The sequence below is a fragment of the Gossypium raimondii genome, chromosome 4 (genome assembly GCF_025698545.1).
Source record: "Gossypium raimondii isolate GPD5lz chromosome 4, ASM2569854v1, whole genome shotgun sequence".
Taxonomy (NCBI): domain Eukaryota; kingdom Viridiplantae; phylum Streptophyta; class Magnoliopsida; order Malvales; family Malvaceae; genus Gossypium; species Gossypium raimondii.
In genome coordinates this window covers 50,492,769-50,512,584 of record NC_068568.1, presented here as the reverse complement: position 1 = coordinate 50,512,584, position 19,816 = coordinate 50,492,769, and the positions used below count along the sequence as shown (strand labels likewise).

General features: G+C 33.1%; 3 protein-coding genes across 7 annotated transcripts; all 3 read right to left on the bottom strand.

Moving 5' to 3' along the window:
- Nucleotides 1–675: 675 nt before the first annotated feature.
- LOC105780358 (IAA-amino acid hydrolase ILR1-like 3) lies at nt 676–3,802 on the bottom strand. Of its 2 annotated transcripts, XM_052629854.1 has the most exons (6): nt 3,283–3,802; nt 3,056–3,181; nt 2,530–2,608; nt 2,294–2,457; nt 1,954–2,082; nt 676–1,154 (listed from the first exon to the last, which is right to left on the bottom strand). In XM_052629854.1, the coding sequence occupies exons 1-6, from the start codon at nt 3,607–3,609 to the stop codon at nt 765–767; spliced, it is 1,215 nt and encodes a 404-aa protein (XP_052485814.1). In that variant the 5' UTR covers nt 3,610–3,802; the 3' UTR covers nt 676–764. The 2 variants fall into 2 exon arrangements, with proteins under 2 accessions (XP_052485814.1, XP_012460094.1); XM_012604640.2 differs by having other exon boundaries at nt 2,294–2,608; nt 3,283–3,799.
- Nucleotides 3,803–6,367: 2,565 nt separating this feature from the next.
- Nucleotides 6,368–10,274, bottom strand: LOC105780783 (uncharacterized calcium-binding protein At1g02270). Of its 4 annotated transcripts, none has more exons than XM_052629852.1 (10): nt 9,817–10,274; nt 9,624–9,728; nt 9,413–9,518; nt 8,567–8,787; nt 8,408–8,466; nt 8,202–8,310; nt 7,954–8,079; nt 7,716–7,826; nt 7,507–7,632; nt 6,368–7,295 (listed from the first exon to the last, which is right to left on the bottom strand). In XM_052629852.1, the coding sequence occupies exons 1-10, from the start codon at nt 9,970–9,972 to the stop codon at nt 7,044–7,046; spliced, it is 1,371 nt and encodes a 456-aa protein (XP_052485812.1). In that variant the 5' UTR covers nt 9,973–10,274; the 3' UTR covers nt 6,368–7,043. The 4 variants fall into 4 exon arrangements, with proteins under 4 accessions (XP_052485812.1, XP_052485811.1, XP_012460739.1 ...); XM_052629851.1 differs by having other exon boundaries at nt 8,408–8,484; nt 9,817–10,273; XM_012605285.2 differs by having other exon boundaries at nt 7,507–7,614; nt 8,408–8,484; nt 9,817–10,273.
- A 5,223-nt stretch (nt 10,275–15,497) lies between these two features.
- LOC105780961 (WAT1-related protein At1g43650) lies at nt 15,498–19,435 on the bottom strand. Its single transcript, XM_012605513.2, has 7 exons — nt 18,964–19,435; nt 18,805–18,867; nt 16,731–16,847; nt 16,416–16,650; nt 16,163–16,321; nt 15,935–16,086; nt 15,498–15,839 (listed from the first exon to the last, which is right to left on the bottom strand). The coding sequence occupies exons 1-7, from the start codon at nt 19,170–19,172 to the stop codon at nt 15,683–15,685; spliced, it is 1,092 nt and encodes a 363-aa protein (XP_012460967.1). The 5' UTR covers nt 19,173–19,435; the 3' UTR covers nt 15,498–15,682.
- Between the last annotated feature and the right edge of the window lie 381 nt (nt 19,436–19,816).

Genomic DNA, 19,816 nt, shown 5'->3' with positions numbered 1-19,816 from the left:
CTGTAACAACCATTGCAGAGAAAAAAGTCAATTCGGAGGGGGATGGGCATCGACATTAGACTCCAATAACCGCAAGACAAACCTTGGATTTGTTAGAAGGTTGAGTCGTGTAGAGATGACAAAACAAAGAGAGAATGGTTTTTTGTTATCAATGTAAAAAAATATTTTGGTTGGAGATGAAAGATCTTGACAATGTTACGTAGAATGAAGAGGAGCATATGGAAACTAAAATATCCCAACTTTCAATAATGAGAAAAAACAAAGTGTAGGAGCTATTCAATCTGGAGCTTGCGGACAAGCTCTTTTTCTAGAGGGGAGTAGTGTTAGATTTGATTATTATTATTTTATTAAGAGATGTATTAGGAGATTTTGTTAATGAGTATTTTATATGTTTTTTAATTAAAAGTATGTTTATGATATTTAGGTTTAGGTGTGTGTCTTTATTTATTATTTTACTAAGAGATCTTTAATTAAAGTATCTTTATGGTATTAGGGTTTAGGTGTTTTTTCTTTATTTACTTAGTTTAAGACTCGATCCTATTCCCGCGTTCTCAGCACCCCTCTTTCCAAACAGATATCCATTGCTTTTACTGAACTTAGTTCTGAATTTATACCATAGCATAGACAACCATCATAATGGAAAGGGATTCAAAACAGAACCTTCTGCAAATGTGCTACTGCAATGGGAACGTTGGACTTCCTTTCATCATATAAAACACGAGAAAAATATCTTTACATAGGAATTGTTATTACTGTAGAAGCCCTTACAATGCTTCATCTAAAATGGAATGTTTGTGTTCATTAAGGTAAAGTTCAGCAAGAGCGGTATGTAAGGCTGCACCGATCGCAAGGACATCTTCATCGAGAAAGAAATACGGGGAATGCGGAGGATGAATTGAACCCAGTTCCTCGTTTCTAATTCCAATGCTTAGCATGAATCCAGGGATTTTTTCTTGATAGAAGGCGAAGTCCTCTCCTGCCATTATCTTTTTGCCCCTCTTCACATTCTCAGGACCAAGCAAAAGGCTACCAACCTTCTGAACATGTTGATGCAAGCCATCATCATTTACAACAGCAGGATAGACAGGGTGATCTTTTTCTTTCATGTCAATAAAAGCTTTGCATCGGTGTACAGCTGCTTGTCCTTTAATGACCTACAGTAAGTTACCGGTACATAAAAATGCTTAAGCTGAAAATAAAGGACATCTTTGACTCAGGTTTTAAGAACAAAACAATTTGGAGGAAGCCAAGATCTTAAAAGACTAAGTTGAATATAATATGACCTGAAGCTGATCTATGATAGTAGAAAAATGATCCATCAGCAATGCAGCAAAGAACATAGAACAATGAGATACTCTCATAAAAATAGCAAAAATCATATGATAATTCCCAGAGCACCAATACAGCAGGCCAACAGAGAAATCATAGCAGACAAGATTATTTTATAAGAATAGCATCTCAGAAAGGAAGGAGGAAAAGAAGATTGTTAATTTCACAAGAAAGAAAGAGAAGAAAAAGAGAGTGGCTACTGCTCTGAAAGGAAAAGAGAGGAAGAAAAGAAAAGGAGAAAAGAGAGAAAATCAGAATATATTTTTCATACTTTACCCTCAAACTTAGAGAAAATATATACAAGTGAAACTATACATAAAAAGGAAAGGTAATCTCCTAATTTCCTTAATTTCAGCCTATTAAAATCCTAAATCAAAGTCTTAAGATAGATACATGTCTTAACAAAGATGAACAAACCAGAAAGGTTACAATAGTTTGTCCACTCTAAAAAGGGAAAAGAACCACACACACACACATATTATATGTTAGTAAAACAATTAGCTCAAAAAGGTAAGACTTAGCTAAGGGCAGAACGCATGCTAGGAGTTTTCTTACTATCAATGGGAAAATCATGATTCTCATGGTTATTGCTAAAACCTAAAAAGACAAAATATTGCTCTGTACCTCTTTCAACCTTTGTTGTAGTTTATGCAAGCCCTCAGTGGTGAGACTCCTCAAAGTGCCCCCAAATTCGACATATGATGGGATCACACTGAATGCGGATCCACCTCTAATAAAAGTAACAGACAACACCTTACAGGGGAAACAAAGACATCGGGCATTAGGTTGCATTGGATGCCTTGCATACTTTAACCAGAATATATGCATTGTTTGTGTGTATCAGTAAATGATGGATGTCAAATTTGCCAAAGAATAGGCATAGAATATTCCTATACTTCAACAAGTTAGGGTAAGTCACAATTAATTTGAGAATGGATATCTAGATAAGAAAATGGGAACATACTTGACTGTGGAGAGGATCTGCTTCTCTAGAGATTAGCTGTTGCAGTGCCAAAATTGTAAAGGATGCAGCAAGTATTGGATCTACAGTTGAATGAGGTCCCGCAGCATGCCCACCAACTCCTTCTATTTTGGCTTCAAAGATGCATGTAGCGGCTAGGACTGGCCCTGAAACCAGTGTTATGCTTCCTGTCAATGTGCTATAATCAATGTGCATTCCAAATATTGCTTCAGCGTCACCTAAAGCTCCTTCCTTTATCATGTGAGATGCACCAGCACCCCCCTCCTCTGCAGGTTGGAAAAGTAATCTGACAGTTCCCTTCAGGGGCATATAAGGGAAAATGTAACTTGAGCCAACTTGAAATTTGTGAATCTTTAACATTTACCTATGCGCACATGTTAGTTTGTCATATATGTTTGCTTGTGTGTATATATATATATATATATATATATATATATATATATGTACATGAGGTTTTATGGAATCAATATTAGGAAGAGTGTCAAATGCTACTACATGATGTTGCGAGAAAAATGACTACTAATAGCATCTTTTTTATCTCTTGCAAGTTCCTAATTAAACTATATTTATGAAATGGAGGTTGTATATATGGCACTGTTCCAAACGAAACCTGTATAATATCGTATAAACAAGCAGAAACTGTAAATACAGGAACAAAAGAATTTGCAATAAGCCTACAAATGCATTTTTAGCTAAGTCAAAGGCTCATACAATCAGTTGAGAAAAATCCAAGTCAGAGCTAACCTTAAGCCTGTCTTTGCGTTGATTAAGCAACTTGGCAGCACCAAGAAGCATGGTAGTGTGAGCATCGTGCCCACATGCGTGCATTTTGCCATCTATTTTGCTCCTATGTTCCCAATCCACAAGCTCCTATAAAAAACAAATTCAGGGTAACAGAAACACGGACTCTCCGATGATCAGCTGCATAAATAAAAGATTAGGAACAAAAGGATGGTCAAATTTAGGATGACCTGAAGAGGAAGAGCGTCGATGTCAGCACGAAGAGCAACGATGGGTTTAGAACCAGAGCCAATTTGGGCGACAATACCCGTCTTGGCAAAGGGGTAAGAATAAGGGATGCCAAGTTGGTCCAGGTGTTGGCGGATAAGAGCACTAGTGTTGTGTTCTTGGAAGAGAAGTTCTGGGTTTTCGTGGATCTGCCTCCTGATAGAAACCAACCAATCTTTTTCCTGCTGGGCTGAGCTAAGGAGTTGATCTTTGTAATCATGATCAACTCTGCCATGTATAGCAGAGAGGCAAGCAAGAGAGACAAGCAGAGTGTGCAAACGGGCAACCATCTCGGTAGCGATGGCAGCCACGAGTTGCCAATACAATTTGGCAACAGATTGATTCAACTGAAGTAGCCAACAGGCAGGCGGAGGCAATGAAAAATTGATGAGGTCTGAACCCAAATTGTGGGGTGTTCATCTCACTGGGTGCAAACCATAATTGTATAAAAGAAATAAAAAATGTCTCACCTACCATTGACCTCATGACATGCCAAATGCTAGGGGACATTACTGCAGTAGCTTTGAAAATTTTTCTTATCATTTTTTTTTGGTGTTCTTTATAATTATTGAAAATCTCTCAAAAATCATTCTATATTCTTTAATCATATTTGGTATGCATTTAGAATTTTTGGTTTTCACGTTAGAATTAATAAATTTAAAATTAAAACTTAAATAAATAAAAAAATTTTATAACACGAATCATTATTTGATAGTTACTCATAATTTTTCGGCACTTTTTCAAAATTAAATTTTAGCACAAGAAATCAATATTTTATATTTGTACATACTTATAAAATTTTTAAAAATAAATAATTAAAATTTTATAATGTGAACCATTATTTGGTAGTCTTTCGTAATTTTAGTGTGTCCTTGAAAATTTTGGTATAAAAAATGTTTTGTATACTTATAAAATTATTATATATTAATAAATTTTAAGACATGAAAATAAATATATTTGGTAATCCCTCATATTTTTGTATTAATTTTGTAATCTTTGATATCACTAATACATTTTAGTACTAAATACTAATAAATTTAAAACATTGAAAATTAAACAAATACCTTTCATATTTTTGGTATGTTTTTTAAAGTATGTTTCATATTATTTTGCATACTAAAAATTATGTTAGGATTTGATTGAGGCCAACCAATATTTAATATTCAAAAAATATTATTTTGCATGCTACAAAATTTGTTTTATATAAAGATAATTTTAAAATTATTGAAAATTAATTGTTGTTTTGTATTTAATTACTTAGGATTTTCCTTGAAGGATATTTATTATATTAGGTATTTTTTTGTTACTTTAGTATTTATTATAATATTTTTTAATTTTGAAGTAGTACCAAATATTGGTTTGTCTTAACAATTTTCTTTCTTTATTTAATTTTAATATTTTTAATCTATAAATAATTTTTTAGCATTCAAAATAATACTTTTATATCAAAATTTGATTTCGAAACCATATTAAAGAAAATAGTACATAAAATATATGAGGGAGTAACAAAAATTTTGTTAATTATTTGGTTGCACACCTGAAGACTCTGACTCCCAAATAGGAACTCCAAACAATAGAAAAGAAAAACTTTGAAACTTCATAGAGACAACACATTTATAGAACTCCTTGACAGACTTAAACACGTCGTTCTGGGGAAATAGCCATGACCAATGGCATTTGACCACTTGTGCAATGTCAGATGCTCTATGTTACGAGCACTTTTCCCCTAAAATTCTGCATTTATGACAGTTACCCTAAAACAACTCTGGTGCTTCGTAGGGTAAGTTATTTCCTACCACTAGATCCTCAATATATTGTGGAAAGCCGCTTTGTAACCTCTTGTTCGAATTTGGGGCTATTGTTATACCCTTTTGCTACTCGAACACGTGTCAACATCAAAAAAACGTTGACCTTTCTGTTGACCCCACTAGAAAGAGCCATTTACTTGGACAAAGGGAACACCAACATCCCGTGTCCTTGCCCATCTATTCTCAAAGCCTTGGGGTAAGGCCATTTGCCTTTCTCAAAAAGGATCAGCCATCCGTTTTTTAAGTGTGAACACTCTTTAAGTGTAAAAACAGCCTCGATTATGTTGGACCTATCTAAGCGTAACAACGTTGTATTAATTGAAGGAATAACATAATGGGCCTCATGGTATGCATCTTTCGCGCATTGGATGAGGATAATTTTCTTCATAGCAATATACCATGTCATGCTAATGGACCAGGAGATCTCTCCTGTAAATACTTTGATTAGTGAAGAAAAGATCAGATTTCAGCACCCTAAAATTACTCTGAACAATTATCCTCTGAGTTAGCCTATCCCATTATCCTTGTTCCGACTCTCAACCTCCATAGCACCACCTTAATTTCTTGTTCAGCACTATAACAACATATATACATATGAATTTTATTTGGAAATTTTAAAGAATTTTTGAAAACTGTGTTAAAATTTTAATTTAAACTGTTTGAATAAATTGAAAATGTTTTATACATTAAAACTTTTTAAATTAAGTATATTGAAATTTTAAAAAAGTAATAAATAAAAATAATGTTACAAATTTTAATATTTTTAATTTTAAAAGGCATTTTAACTTTGTTAAATATTTAGAGTAAAAATTTCATAATTGAAACAATGGAGGTTATTCCATTCCAAAAAGCATATAGAAAGTGAAGTGAACCCTTAGTTTCACCTCTCCTAATTTCCTCTTTTCTAAAGTTCTTATATGTTGGTTGCAAGAATCCTCCTTTTTGTTCTCAGTAATCACTGATTGAATTTTATGATTAAAAACTCAAAGATTGTGAAAAAATATTTATACATAAATTTACTAAATATTAATATGTGCAGTTTATAAAATAATGAATATTTTTCTAAAATTAAAAAGATAGATGGTGGCAAAAAATATATGACAATATCATTCATTAGAAAATAACTTATATTTACTTTTTTTGTCAACTCTATTCATGTAAAAGGTTTTAGAAATAAGTAAAAAAGTAGCTTTATATAGAAATTAAAATTTCATAATGGAAAAAACCTCTGAAACGATGCTTAAATATAAATTTTTACTATGTTTACTGGGTGGAGTTTATATATAATCTGTCTGCAAAGTGATTCACTATTGGATCAATGTTTCCTTCACCTTACCTACTAACATGGGGGTTTCCCTCTATACATTCTGATGCTTCAAATGCTAGTCTAGTACTTTACATTACTGCACAATTTCAGTGGGCCACTGCTCTATTCTAAGATGGACTCACCATGCTACCCAAAGACTGATTACTACCTGTAACCTGCCTATATGTAATGAAATATATATAAATATATACATGTATACCTTCCGCTTCTTCTTTCCTTCCCATTTCCCCTGTTTAACCAGCAAATAAGGGGAACCAGTTCCATTATCCGCCCAATCACTGACGAAATGCCACTTCGATGGAGTGATGCCCTTAAATTTCATGTTCCTGCGATCATTGGCGTTGGAGTGGGGGTCCCCTGCTTGATAGTATGAGAGAGTTGAGGTTCTTCAGCTTGATGTTGACCAAACAGTATTACAAGAACCATGGGACAAGGGTTGCACCATAAAACATTTTCAGGCTCTCCCTGGGGCACTCCTATGGTTAACATGCATAGAGCACAGTCTACTCTAGATCCTTCAACTTCTCTTCATTTCAATGCCCCATACAAAATTTGCCATCTAAGTTTCCTTGCATCTCAGATTTTGTCATTATGCTAGCTGGGAACAAGGCATTGTTATCGGTGAGAACACCACTGTAAGTCGGGCGTGATCAGAGAGAAAATAATTTTCAGGCCACCTTCCCTTTTCCACTTCTGGAGGAAATAAAACTGCATTCTTCACACTAAAACCAGTAGCTTGCTTCTTCCTACCATATTTTTCTGTCACCTTATGGCCCCTTTCTTGGCCTTCTTTCATGTCTCCATCTCTTGGCTCTGACCATGTAGGTTTCCAGATTCGCAGCTGCAAAATCATTATTCCGCAGCATTAGCATTATGTGTGTGTGTGTGTGTGTGTGTGTGATAAGTCTGCCCAATGGAATTCGTAAGAATTTGAGTTAGCAATGTCTGTTGTCAATGCTTTGTACATTATTTATGCGTTGTCTATAGACCATATACACAACAACGGCATAGTGCTTCTTGCAACACCAGAGAAAACGTTACATAAGAGTTACCTGAAATTCTTTGTAGTCAACAACACCGTTTCCGTCAATGTCTGCTTGAACCCACAAGTCATTTGTCTCTTCAACACTTAGTCCATAGCGATGACCGATTATATTGAACTGTAGAAAGACAGAACACTGTAGTAGTTATGTTCTCCTACTAAGAAACAAGATGACAAAAGAAAAAAAAAGAGATCCCAATTGGAGGGAAGTTCTAATACCTGTCGAAGAGCTTCACAGAAACCTGAGTAGGTAATGTAATCACCATCATTGTCAGCCTTAAGAAAAGCAAACGCATCATCTTCTGTCAATGAAGCTTTCCTTAGTTGATTCTGAAATAGAACTTTTCCGTCAGATAAAAATGTTCCAAAGGAGTAAAAACACATTCTGACAGGGCAGAGAAAGAAAATGAAAACCAAGGGGAACGAAGAAGTAGAACGACAATGTTAAGCTCCTGACCTTGAACATGCCAAATACTGCTTCAGTCCAACTTGTTTTCAGAAGTTTGCGATAACTATTGGGATTGAGAAGCCATATAAAATCCACACCACATATGTTTCCCCGATGATTGAGGTGACTAACCCACTGTTCTTAAAACACAGGTATCAGAAAATTACTAGACATTTAATTAAAAGTTTTAGCAAAAGGTCAAGTGAAATATCAATGTCCTCCTATAGTACTCCTAGTGGGAGCGTAAAGATATTTACCTTGTGTGCATCTGCATCGGTGTACTGGTGAGCAGTATCATATGATGATACAAAGCCTTGGGACCTAAGGAACTTGTAAACGTGCCCGCGTTTGCTCCCATTCCAGTCTCTGTAGGAAAATGAGAAGGGAAAAAAATTAGTGTGGCTCTACAAGGGCAAGATATTAGTATTTGGTCCAAACTAAAAGAAATGAAGCATATATTCACCCGCAAAGCATAATTGGTAAAGGATTAAGATTATATTCCTTCTGATAAGATTCGACATACTGCAAGATTTTGTAGACCTGTCAAAAGAATTAGTATATAACAAGGATAAGAAAACGTATTGATGAAAAAGTTGAGGTTAAGTAAGAAAGGGTGTATTACCTGATGCAATCGCACTATACACAAACTTGAATCATGAGGAAAAAGCAAATGGGTATTGACAATAAGAATTTCTTGGCAAGGATCGTTGTTTCGGCATTGTGAAGCAGGGGTAACCAACTCAACATGAAGCAATTGTGCAACCCGGTCTCCACAATCATTGAAATGCAATTCCCTATAATTAATAACCCTAAAGTAGTCCTTATGCACCGCAGTTAACAGACCTGTTATCTCCAACAGAAATAAGGTCTAGTTAGAAGGAATCTAGAATGGAAGAAAAATAGACCACTTCATTGCTTAACCTTTAGGTAACCATTTTATCATTTCCTTCAAAATGCATGAACCCCAATGTCTATAAACCATTTCGAAAAAGGGCAAATAGAAAGTAGAAAGGCCTAAACCTCAAAACCCAATTCATGAGACTTCAAATAGTGCCTTAGTTGGGAGAAGTGCAAGTATTGTACGAAATATTAATTATGCAAGTTGTGCTTGCAGGATCGAACCATCAACCAAGGCTCAAAAGCCTTTCTTTAGCAGGTCATATCTACATCAACCGAAGCATTTCTTAAACTCTGTGAATTCCTTCGGGCTCTCCTCGAAATACAGGAGACAAAACTCCGAATGAGAAAATACTTTTCCGTTAAAACGTCCAAGACAGCCTCCCTCAACAAGTGGAAAAGTGATACTATATGATTATCGGCATCAGCTATCCTAATCAAGACTTATGCGGTTGCTGACTTAGTTATGGCCTACTGGTTAAGCACTAAAAAGTATGCCTGGCGGCTGCATATTGAGAGACTATTCGTAATATTCATATACTGAATTAGATAAATAAATAATAATAGTTACCATCACCACGGTTGTTGGTACGTCCAAGCTTGAATTTAAGATAACCAGCATCACCAAGCCTCTTCTCATACATATTTACAAGCTCTTCATTTCCAACCCAGAATTCCTACGGCAATGTAAATTAGAATAATGAAAAAGGGAAAAAAAAAAAAGGCTGTTGCAGATTCATAATAATAACAACAATCAATAATATCGGAATGAGAAGAGATACCTGCAGACAAATAATGGAAGATCTCTCGTATAATAAAGAATCCAATATTCGTTGGTTCCTGGCCAACCAATATGCCCTATAATCGCTTTCACGGCAATTCTGGTCCTGAATCCATTCAATATATGCAAAACAAAACAAAATATGAAAAAGAGTAATCCAATGCAATAACATATATATATATATATAAGAAAACCTTATGAGAAAGGCGTTTGTAAATGGGAGCGAGGATGTTAAAAGTGGTGCAGGTAATGCAGGGTTGGTGAGGATGATCCTTCAAGGAAGATGCAATCGCATAGCTTCCAATCCTTGACACTCTTCCCTTCATCTTTGTTCTCCTATCCTTTCTCATTTTCGATTTTTACAACAAAATCCAACGAAAAATGATAATAATGAATTAATAATTAAAACAAAATCAAAAACAAAAACAGAGTCCTTCCTGAAAGTTGAACGGACGTGAGGATTGATTTTGGGTTAAGGGAATGGTTTTGAAAGAAACAAATAGCGGCGGTTTCCCATTCATGAAAGAGAGAAAGTGAAAGCACCACCACGACCACCACCCGGACGATGGTCTTTGGTTGCTCTGCTTTCAACTAAAACAAAGCCCAACCTCATATTTACCTTCTTCTTGTTATAGAATTCGTTTATTTCACCACTTACTCCTCTCCTTATATTTATACTATCTTTTTTCATTTTTTGTTTTATTTTATTGATATAACTGTCATTATGTTCTTATCCTTTATATCTTATTCTACTTTTCCGAATTTCGGAATTTTTTTTTAGAAATTTACAATTTTGTATCATTAAATTTATTGAACGGTCGAAAGTTTTTTTACATAACACAAATGGTTATAGTACATCAAATTTAACATGTATAATCTATATGAATGAATATAAAATATGATGGTTGAATCATTAAAATTGTTATACCACCACATGAACTAGACATGTGGCACCTTCAGAAAGCTCCAATTCGACATATGAGAGTAGACCTTTACTCTCCATCCGTCGAGCCGTCTTCAATTGCTCAACCTCCTGGATCAACCATTCGTTGCTGAATTGTTCACTGATTGATGAGACATCCTCCTTTCATCTAGACCCATTTTCTAGTGGAAACACTTTTCCAAGTATGAACACTCTATTTAGGGACCACTGAGGCCTACTTGAATGTAACAACCTCGTATTACATGAAGGAATAACAAAATGAACCCTATTATGCACATCTCTCACGTACTCTATGATGACAACCTCTTCTATAATAATTTGTCATGCCACACTAGTAAACAAGAAGACATCTTCTATAAATACTCTTCCAAACAATGAGAAAGGGTTGCTTCTTCCTTTAAGCAATCCGCGAGCACTTATTTCTGCAATTAGCCATCCTATCCCCCATAACTTTTTTCCTATCCTCTTATCTGTTTTTTTGGCTTTCTACTTATATAAATGAATCGACCTCTTTTGCACCATCATCTCCTCGTTATTTTTTTCCGCGTTGAAACTTGTTTCCAAAGGTATAATTAACTTTAAAAGCAAAAAGATGAGGAATTGAGAAAAGGAAAAAAAATGAAAGGCGGAATTTTTGGGAATATGAAGCCGAAAGGAGACGCGATTCAGTCTCCACTACCTTGAAACCTAAGGAATATGAATTATAAGCAAGATGACCCACAACTTGCACAAGTTGGCATTGGAAACCAGACCGACCAAAATCTGTGAACTTGGGTGCCACCCACTACCATTCATGTGTAGTAGACAACTTACCTTTTCAACTACTTGTGTTTTATACATCAAAACTTTGATTTCCTGCACTTATATACACACGAGAGACAAATCATAGACAATTAGAAAACAAAAAGCAAGTTCGAATCACTTAAAATCATTTTTAAAATTAGGGTTTAGGAGAAAATTCTAAAAAAATAATTTTTAATTCTTATATATGATTTAATTTTTCCGAAATCATGTTAAATTTTGAGAATCCAAACCTTTTTAAAGAGAAGAATTGAATTATAAATTTTGAGAGATTAAAATATAATTTTATCATATAATAATTTATGATTATATTATTTTTAAAAGACTCGAAATTTTAAAAATTTTTGAGGCTAGAGTGTAAGTTAACAATGTATTAATTTATAATATTCTAACAAAAAAATTATTTTACCTGATGATTTGGAACAACTCTTTTTAAAAAAATCTACATCAGTTACCAAAACTATTAATAATGTTGATTATTTGGACCAACTAATGACATGATTTTTCTCCTTTTGATTCATTATAAGATAATGGTAAAATTGTAGTTTTGATTTCTCTATTATACTTTCATTTGATATTTAATATTTATATTTTAATTTTACATAATTTGGTCCTTTACTTTTACAATGGCATTAATTAGTCTAAATAATTTACATACTTATATCGTGATGTTATCTTATTATTTTACTTTTACAAGTGTCTTAGTAAAAAAAAAGCTATTTGTAGTTGAAAGGTTAAAGGTGATTTTTTTTCAACTATTTATAAACGTCTTGGCAAAAAAGAGTATGAATGTGGCAAAGTGGCATGACATCGTATTTTTTTCTATAGACTATATAATGGTCAAGTTTCAATTTTGGTTTCTATACTACGCTGAAATTTAAGATTTAATCTTTATATTTCAACTTATTGACATAATTTCATACCTCAACTTTTACAATGCCGTTGATTAGCTCAAATGTTCTATTTTGATTAAAATTATTTATTAAATTCACATCCATTGCAATGTTTTTTTTGTTACATGGCTACTATGTGAGTATTTAAAAAAATTTAAATGTCATCCCAACAAAGTTAGCGAGAAAAATTTAATGATATCAACAATTGAAATTGAATTTTTAAATTCGAAAAGTAGATAGACTAAATTCTTAAAAGTAAAAATATGAAAGTTAAATTATAAATGCACGAAGAGTACAAAGACTTGAAGTATATTTTAACATTCAAATTTTATTCTATAATTTGGTTAAAGCACAATTAACCCAACGCGAAACATGGGAAGCCATTAGTTTTATTCAATTAAGACGGGAAGCAAAAACCATGTTAAGGCTAGGAAAAAGACATTTGTGATTGTTGCCATCCTCTCCCAGTCTTTAGCATCTTTTCGTAGTTTGATATCCTATTGTTGCTCCATTACAATTTTTATAGTTTTGCTTCTACTACTAGTCATTGTAATTTTGCGAAAGTTGTAGATTTAATCATTACATTTTAATTTGATTAATTTTAGTCCCTGTCATTTATGATTTGGTCAATTTTAGTTCTAGTACTTTTCAAAATTTGAAATTTTAGTCCTAACCAAAACAATAGTAATTAAATTTGTTTGGTTAAATTAAATTACTAGTCATGTACATACATATATGTCACGAGTCACAGATCCAAACTCGCGATGAATGCACACAAAACAATCCATAGAGGTCAATTGATTAAATGGAGCTTATTTAACTCACCTGAATTAGTCTAATTTGTGGAACATATGGAAAAACCTTTCTACTTGAAGCTTTAGTGACCTAGTGAAACATTCCAGTAAATTAGAGTTATCATAGTGAATATTTGTAGTCCTAAGGGATAAGATTGTATAGTGTTTATATCACTTAGAACTCTTATCTTGTAGATAGGCATTAATCTAGCAGTCGATGTAATTTAAAATGTATCGTTGGGCAACTATAAATAGAGGTCTTCCCCCTCATTTGTAATTATCCCATCTTACTCAGTTGTATTTTATTCAAAGTAATCAAACATAATGAGAGAATTTACTTAAACATCTTTTGTGCATTGCTTTCTTGTGACATTTTCTAATTGTTTGTCACTTTTTTGCTTGAGTGTTAGCTTCTGCAAAGTTTCGGTGTCTTTGAGAATTTCTTTGTGAATTCTCATCTTTTCAAGAGTTAGGTTGACTTAGGTAGATTGGAAGCAAAGTTTTTGCCTAAGGCTACGCAGTTTGCTAAACTAAAGTTCTAGCCCTGTGATAGTTGGTATTAGAGCCAATGTTCGAAGGTGCCGAATTGAGATGGAAAATGAAGTTGGAAATCAAAATGTCCCAATGTAAACCCATGGGGCCAAGAAAGCGAGTAGATTGAGGGATATGCTATTGGCTTTGGAAGGTAAGGTTGCGAAACTCGAGGGTTATGTGGGTAATATGAAGGAAAGCCATCATGTAGCTAAGGGGCAAACTTTGGATTGAGACTCGGGGAGAGATTAGCTCAAGGTATAGGTGTTGGATGCTTTTAACGCTAACGTGGAAGAGATGTAAGGGGCTCTCAATTCCATTGCGCAGAAGCTAACAGAGAAGGATGATGTTCTCGAAGCTATGATGACGACTTTGAAGGAGGGCTAATTGAGTTGTATGAATGTTGCGTGTATTCTCTACTAGGGTTGCCGCCCCTCATACTATATGAGGGCTAATTGGGCCTTTCATGTATTAAGTTTAATTATATGTGCTTCTTGAACTTTTAACCTAACACTTTATAATTTAATTCAACCAAATATTTATTTTCTATTTCCCAAAATAAATATTATTTAACTAATTATTATAATTACTTAATTAAAAAAATTAATTTATCAATTAAATAATTTTCTCAACTTAATTCCAATTATGTTAAAGTAATAACAACTTTACTATAATAGAATCTATAAGGAAATATATTTAATTTCCTTGTTCAATAAATCTCATAATGATTAATTAGTTCAATTTCATCTTCGAATTTCAATTATTTATTATAATTAATTAAATAATAGTTCGAAGAACCTTAAATTAATTATCAAGTCATATTTGTACTTAGCAAGAAAAGCATTCATTGCGAATAGTGACACATGCGATCTATTTATCTTACTTCATCGTTTCGACTTAATTCTATCTATTGGTTCTACATGCAATTCGTTTCTCGTTATCCCGAGTTGGCGGAGGGAACAATTGAAATATATAATTAATGCTCAAATAATTTATAATTAAGTTTCAGTTTTCACTTATTAATTACAATATTATTTAGTCACGAAGTCATTTCACTAAAGTATCGTGACTGAGCTCTCCTTTATTATATATCATTACGAAAGCTACTTAATAAGTGCTCGTCCAATGACCTTGTCATAAGTGTGTTACCTTCATCCTTAATCTCTTTGGAATAAATTCGTTCTCCCGATATGTTGTTATTTTATCTCATGGTTGTAATAACTCGATTTTAGCCTGTGTCGAAGAAGTTAATTCCAAGATCCGAATTTATTAAATCAAACCGTTCAAAGATTTTCTATTAAGTACTTACAATACGAGTACGAAATTAGAAAATAAAAATATGAACAATTATATTAGAAATAAAAATTACTTAGTAACTAATTAAGTAAAATTAATTAATAATTAAATTGATTAAATTATTATATAAATAGTACAAAGATTAAATTGTTGGAGAAGCATGAAATGAAAGAATAATTAAAGGGGGACCTAAGTGGTAATTAAGCCTTGGCCTTAAATGGCAAGTGGGCCATTTCCTTTAAGCGGGGCGAATGCATTAAATGTTAGTCATGTTTAATTGTAAGTTTAAATTATGGGTATCTTAGATTTTTATTTTAATATCTATAATTTATTAGCTTCATCAGTTGTATATATTAATAATGTTGTTAATTAAGTTGATGGCATAAATCAACTCGACATTAATTCAAGATTGATGACAATAGCAACATAAATAATTGTAGTGCATTTGGTATTTTAATCTGATGTATTTATGTATTTATGTATTTATGTATTTAAGTTTTGTTTTACTCATAATCTAATCTATTTTAATTTTAATATTATAAATATTTCATATTCTATTATTAATTAATTTCAAATTATGTTTTATTATTTTCTTATAGTATTTCTTAACTAACATCTGTTCTGAAATGTAATTTTCAATTTCCACATGTATACGATGATTTTCTAGCGGAAACAGAGAACTTTGGAGAAGCATTGAATTTATTTTCCAACTTACAGTAATTTCCAAGTAAATAGACAGACCCTAACAAAAATGAGTTCCTACTGGATTTTGTGGAGCTTCTCCTTCCACGGCGTAAACGCTTTAAACAGGTGCCAAGCTCTTCAACTCGACAGATTCAGGGACTGCTGTGGCCATTTCATCAACTCCCTCGTTTGACAAAGGCAAGCACTTCAGTTCCTTCCTTTTCCCCCACAGAAATGAGTATAACCCAACTATTATCAGAACCGTTCCAAGCACTCTGAAGTCATATGAATGAGTCAGTAAAGTCTATTATTGATTTTTAAAACCTTTTTATGTTCGCAAAGAAATTGGTAGAAGGAAAATAGAGCATACATTCCGAGCCTTATCTGTTCACCAAGCACTAAAGCTTCTGATATGGCAACGAAAACTAGGGCCAGAGGATTGAACATTGGGGCATAAGTCGGGCCTCGCTTAGCTATCGACCATGTAAGTAAGCAGAATGTTGCTGCCGTACTCAATGCACCCTGCATAAAATTCAAGATCCTTGCTAATTCAAATCTTGGTCTTTCAAGGGAGATGCAATTGTGTCAGTAACATTACCGAGTAAACTATTGTAATCAGCTGCAAATTCCACTCCAATCTCCAGGCTGCCTTGCTCCTGTTTAAGCATAGCCCTATTACTGCTGATTGTATGGACGCAATGATGCATGTTAGCAGCGTTGCCCTGTATTTCCATGGGAAAACTTTGAGCAACTTCACCTGTTTGTTTGAGACAACCAAACCCAACCATTATGATCAAACAAAGAGAAGAGAGGTTAATTAATTAATTAATAATTAGATGATTGTATCAAACCTGCAATATATACCAACTAGCGTAGCAGACGCAACTACCGACAAGCATGAAAGTTCCACGAGTCCATTGAGACTTAGAAACCTCCATGACTGCAGGTCTGTGAAAATGGTGAGCATCAGCGAGATGAAACACTTTTCCTTTATACAGACTAGCTGCCAGTGCTCCTCCCACGCACAAAATTGCACCCGCAGTCTTGATTTTGCCACCTTTGCTGCCTAATCCAAGCTTCTCAATTCTACAATATAAATCAACATTTCATTGGCTTCCTTTTTAAATTATATTACAACATAATGCAACATCAACTATCAAAGTTACCGGAAAATGATGGAGAAAACAAAAGTGACAATGGGAATTATGTTGAGGAAGTTTGAAGAATATGTGGCTGTAGTATCTCGAAGTCCACAATAGAAGAGTCCCATGGCGGCTGTTATCCTGCATGAATCGTCATGTGCCTCATCCAATTAATACATGTTTTTGTTAATTTTAAGCTTTTTTATTTCGTCATGTCAGCAAAGCTAATAAATGTTAACTTTTTTCATTTATTTTGGGGTGACTTGATAAAAAGTACATGTTGAAAAGTTAAAATAGGCAAAAAAAATTAAATAAAGAACTAAAATAATATTCTCTATAAAGTTGAAGGACCAAGAAGTTATTATGCCTAACTGGAAAGATACCTAAGCTTCCTCGTGGTTCACACATCATTCCAAAGTGGAGAACACCAAACAAATAGAAAGCGATGGGCAAAACGTAGAAATAAAACAAAAGCAGATCAACCTTTGTCCTTCGTTATGCGTCTAATCAACTATTAACATTACGTCTCAAAAAAGTGGAATGTAAAATGTGCATCACCAAACTAAAAACAAAACTTTTTTTTAATAATCTCTTTGATACCCAAATTTATAAGATAATGCACTTTAGTACATTCAAACTCACGTCCTTCTATATTAACAATAATACTCATGCCAATCAAATTAAGACTTAATCAACAACCAAAATAAAAACTTAAATCCATTGTCTTAATAAAATTGTTCTTTTATGTATCTCAAAATATTGATCATATTAATTGATAAATTGCTAACTCATTTTATATATTTTTAAAAATAACACTTTACTTTTTAATAAAATAAATTGAAATTTTTTCCAATATGGATATACAATTGATAAATTAACCAAGCTTAGCTTAATTAAACATCAGTATTTAATAATTTTGCTTGTTAAAATTTAGAATTTCATTGAAAAAGTAAATTAGTTTAAGTTTTAACCTAGGATAAGGATAAAACTGGTCCCTATAGGTCAAGATGAGATACACGTGATAAGTCATGTATCACTATTTAGTTATTTCATTAGCTAGTCTAGTTTTTAATAGTACAAATGGATAAATTTTTAACAAAAAGGACTAATTTTCTCATTCAACAAATGTAAAAGGACTGATTTGCTAGAGGAAACAAAATTTAATCGACTCTTAATACAAGACTTCCATGGTACTTTTATCATTAAACATTATTTGGAAGCTTTTCTTTTATTGTTATAACTAGTATGGTTCTTGCCTTATCTGTTTATGTCAAATTATAGAGTAAAAATTTGAATATTAAAATATGCTCTACATACCTATATACTTTGAATATTTGGAATTTAGTCCTCTATTTTTATTTTCAGAATATAATATTATACTTTTCAATTTAGTTCATCTACTTCTATTACTTGATAGTCATATAACAATAAAAATAACGTTGAAAACATTGATTAAAATTTTCCTCTAAAAACACCCGTTCAAATCGTCATGATAAAATATATATTTTTTTTCTGTTGGAATAGTTTTCTTGTGAAAAATTGATGCCATCATTTTGATTAAAATAGTTAACAATATTAACCATTTAGACCAATTAATTTTACTATAGAAGTAGAGGATCCAATTATGTCGAAAATTAAGGTATATATATAAATTAAATGTCAATTTTCAACATAGTCTAGAGGCCAAAATTGAAATTTGACCATTGTTTTATAATGCCAAAGAAAAAAAAACGATGCAATCCTAGAGAAATGTGAAGCTACGTGTCAGTCTTTTAAAACTGGTGGCGTATTCAAATTATATATAACCACGTAATGTTTTAATCGAAAAATTAACGTTATTAACTATTTGGACTAATTAATAACATTATAAAAATATAGGACCAAAGTATGTTATAGATTAAATCTCAAATTTAAGTGCTAAATTTTTTTTTGTAAAATATGAAAAAAATCTTGATTGCCACGTGAGGCTTTTGATGATAAAATGATAAATCATTAATCAGCCAAACGTGCAAAATAATAAAGGTAAAAAAAAGTTAGTAGTTTCCACGCAATGCTTAGATCCAAACCAAACCCAAACCAGGAAACTCAAGTGACTTACCCTGTGAAGGCGTTGATGAATAGCCACAACCAAGTCGACCACTCCATCTTCTTTGAATTTTCTCTGCACAATTCGCCACACACACATCTCAATATTTGGAACATTAACTTATCACTCTTACTATCAAATTATATTATATATGAAAAGAAAGACAAAAACCTTTCGAGGAAGAAAGCTAAAGGAGCAACACAAAGAGCAGCAACCAAATGCCGGTAAGCCATGAGTGCGAATATAAAAGATCCTTGACTCAGTACGACTTTGGAAAGCAATTGCTGACCGGTTGCAAACAGCTGCACCGCCAACATGGCGGCTAACATCTGTGACTGTGACCACCCCGACCATTTCTTCATTCTTCCCGTTACCGCCATCGTAAAGCTTTTTCCTCTTTCACAATCGAGTGAAGCAGAAAAGAAATGGCTAAAATTAATTGAAAAGAGGAAGACCCGAAACGGCTGTCACCAATTTGTTTTTGTTTGAATTTTGTAATTTTTTTTTTCTGGCCGATTCCCAATAAGAACAAAAGAGCTGAAAGAAGTGGTTGAAGAGAAGACAAATGAATGCAAGGGATATTGAAAATCCAAAGAGCTAGTTTCTTACAGCTACAGATGCCATGCATGCCATATATATTATATATAATCTGAGTCAGTCATTGGCTATTCATGAATAGACTTTTGTTTCACCAATGCTTTTTACGTGGACTTTTCCAATATAACATAACCGAAAGTATTTGGTCATGTTGATACAATAAGGGAAGAGGTAAGGAGAAAGTAAGGAGGGACAAAGGAGTATGTGATGGAGGTAAAGAAGTTGGATTCATCTAAAAAAGTTTACAGTCGGAAATGAACATGAGGATAAGCTGGTTATTGAAAGAATGATTGCTCACAGTATATTCGGAGCTTAAAAGTTTAATCCTTTCTTCATTTTTAGGAAAGTATTTATAGGAGAGATCATCTTATATTGTAGTGTAACATAGAAGGCCATTAGAGCGAACGTAATGACTTACCGTACGTAG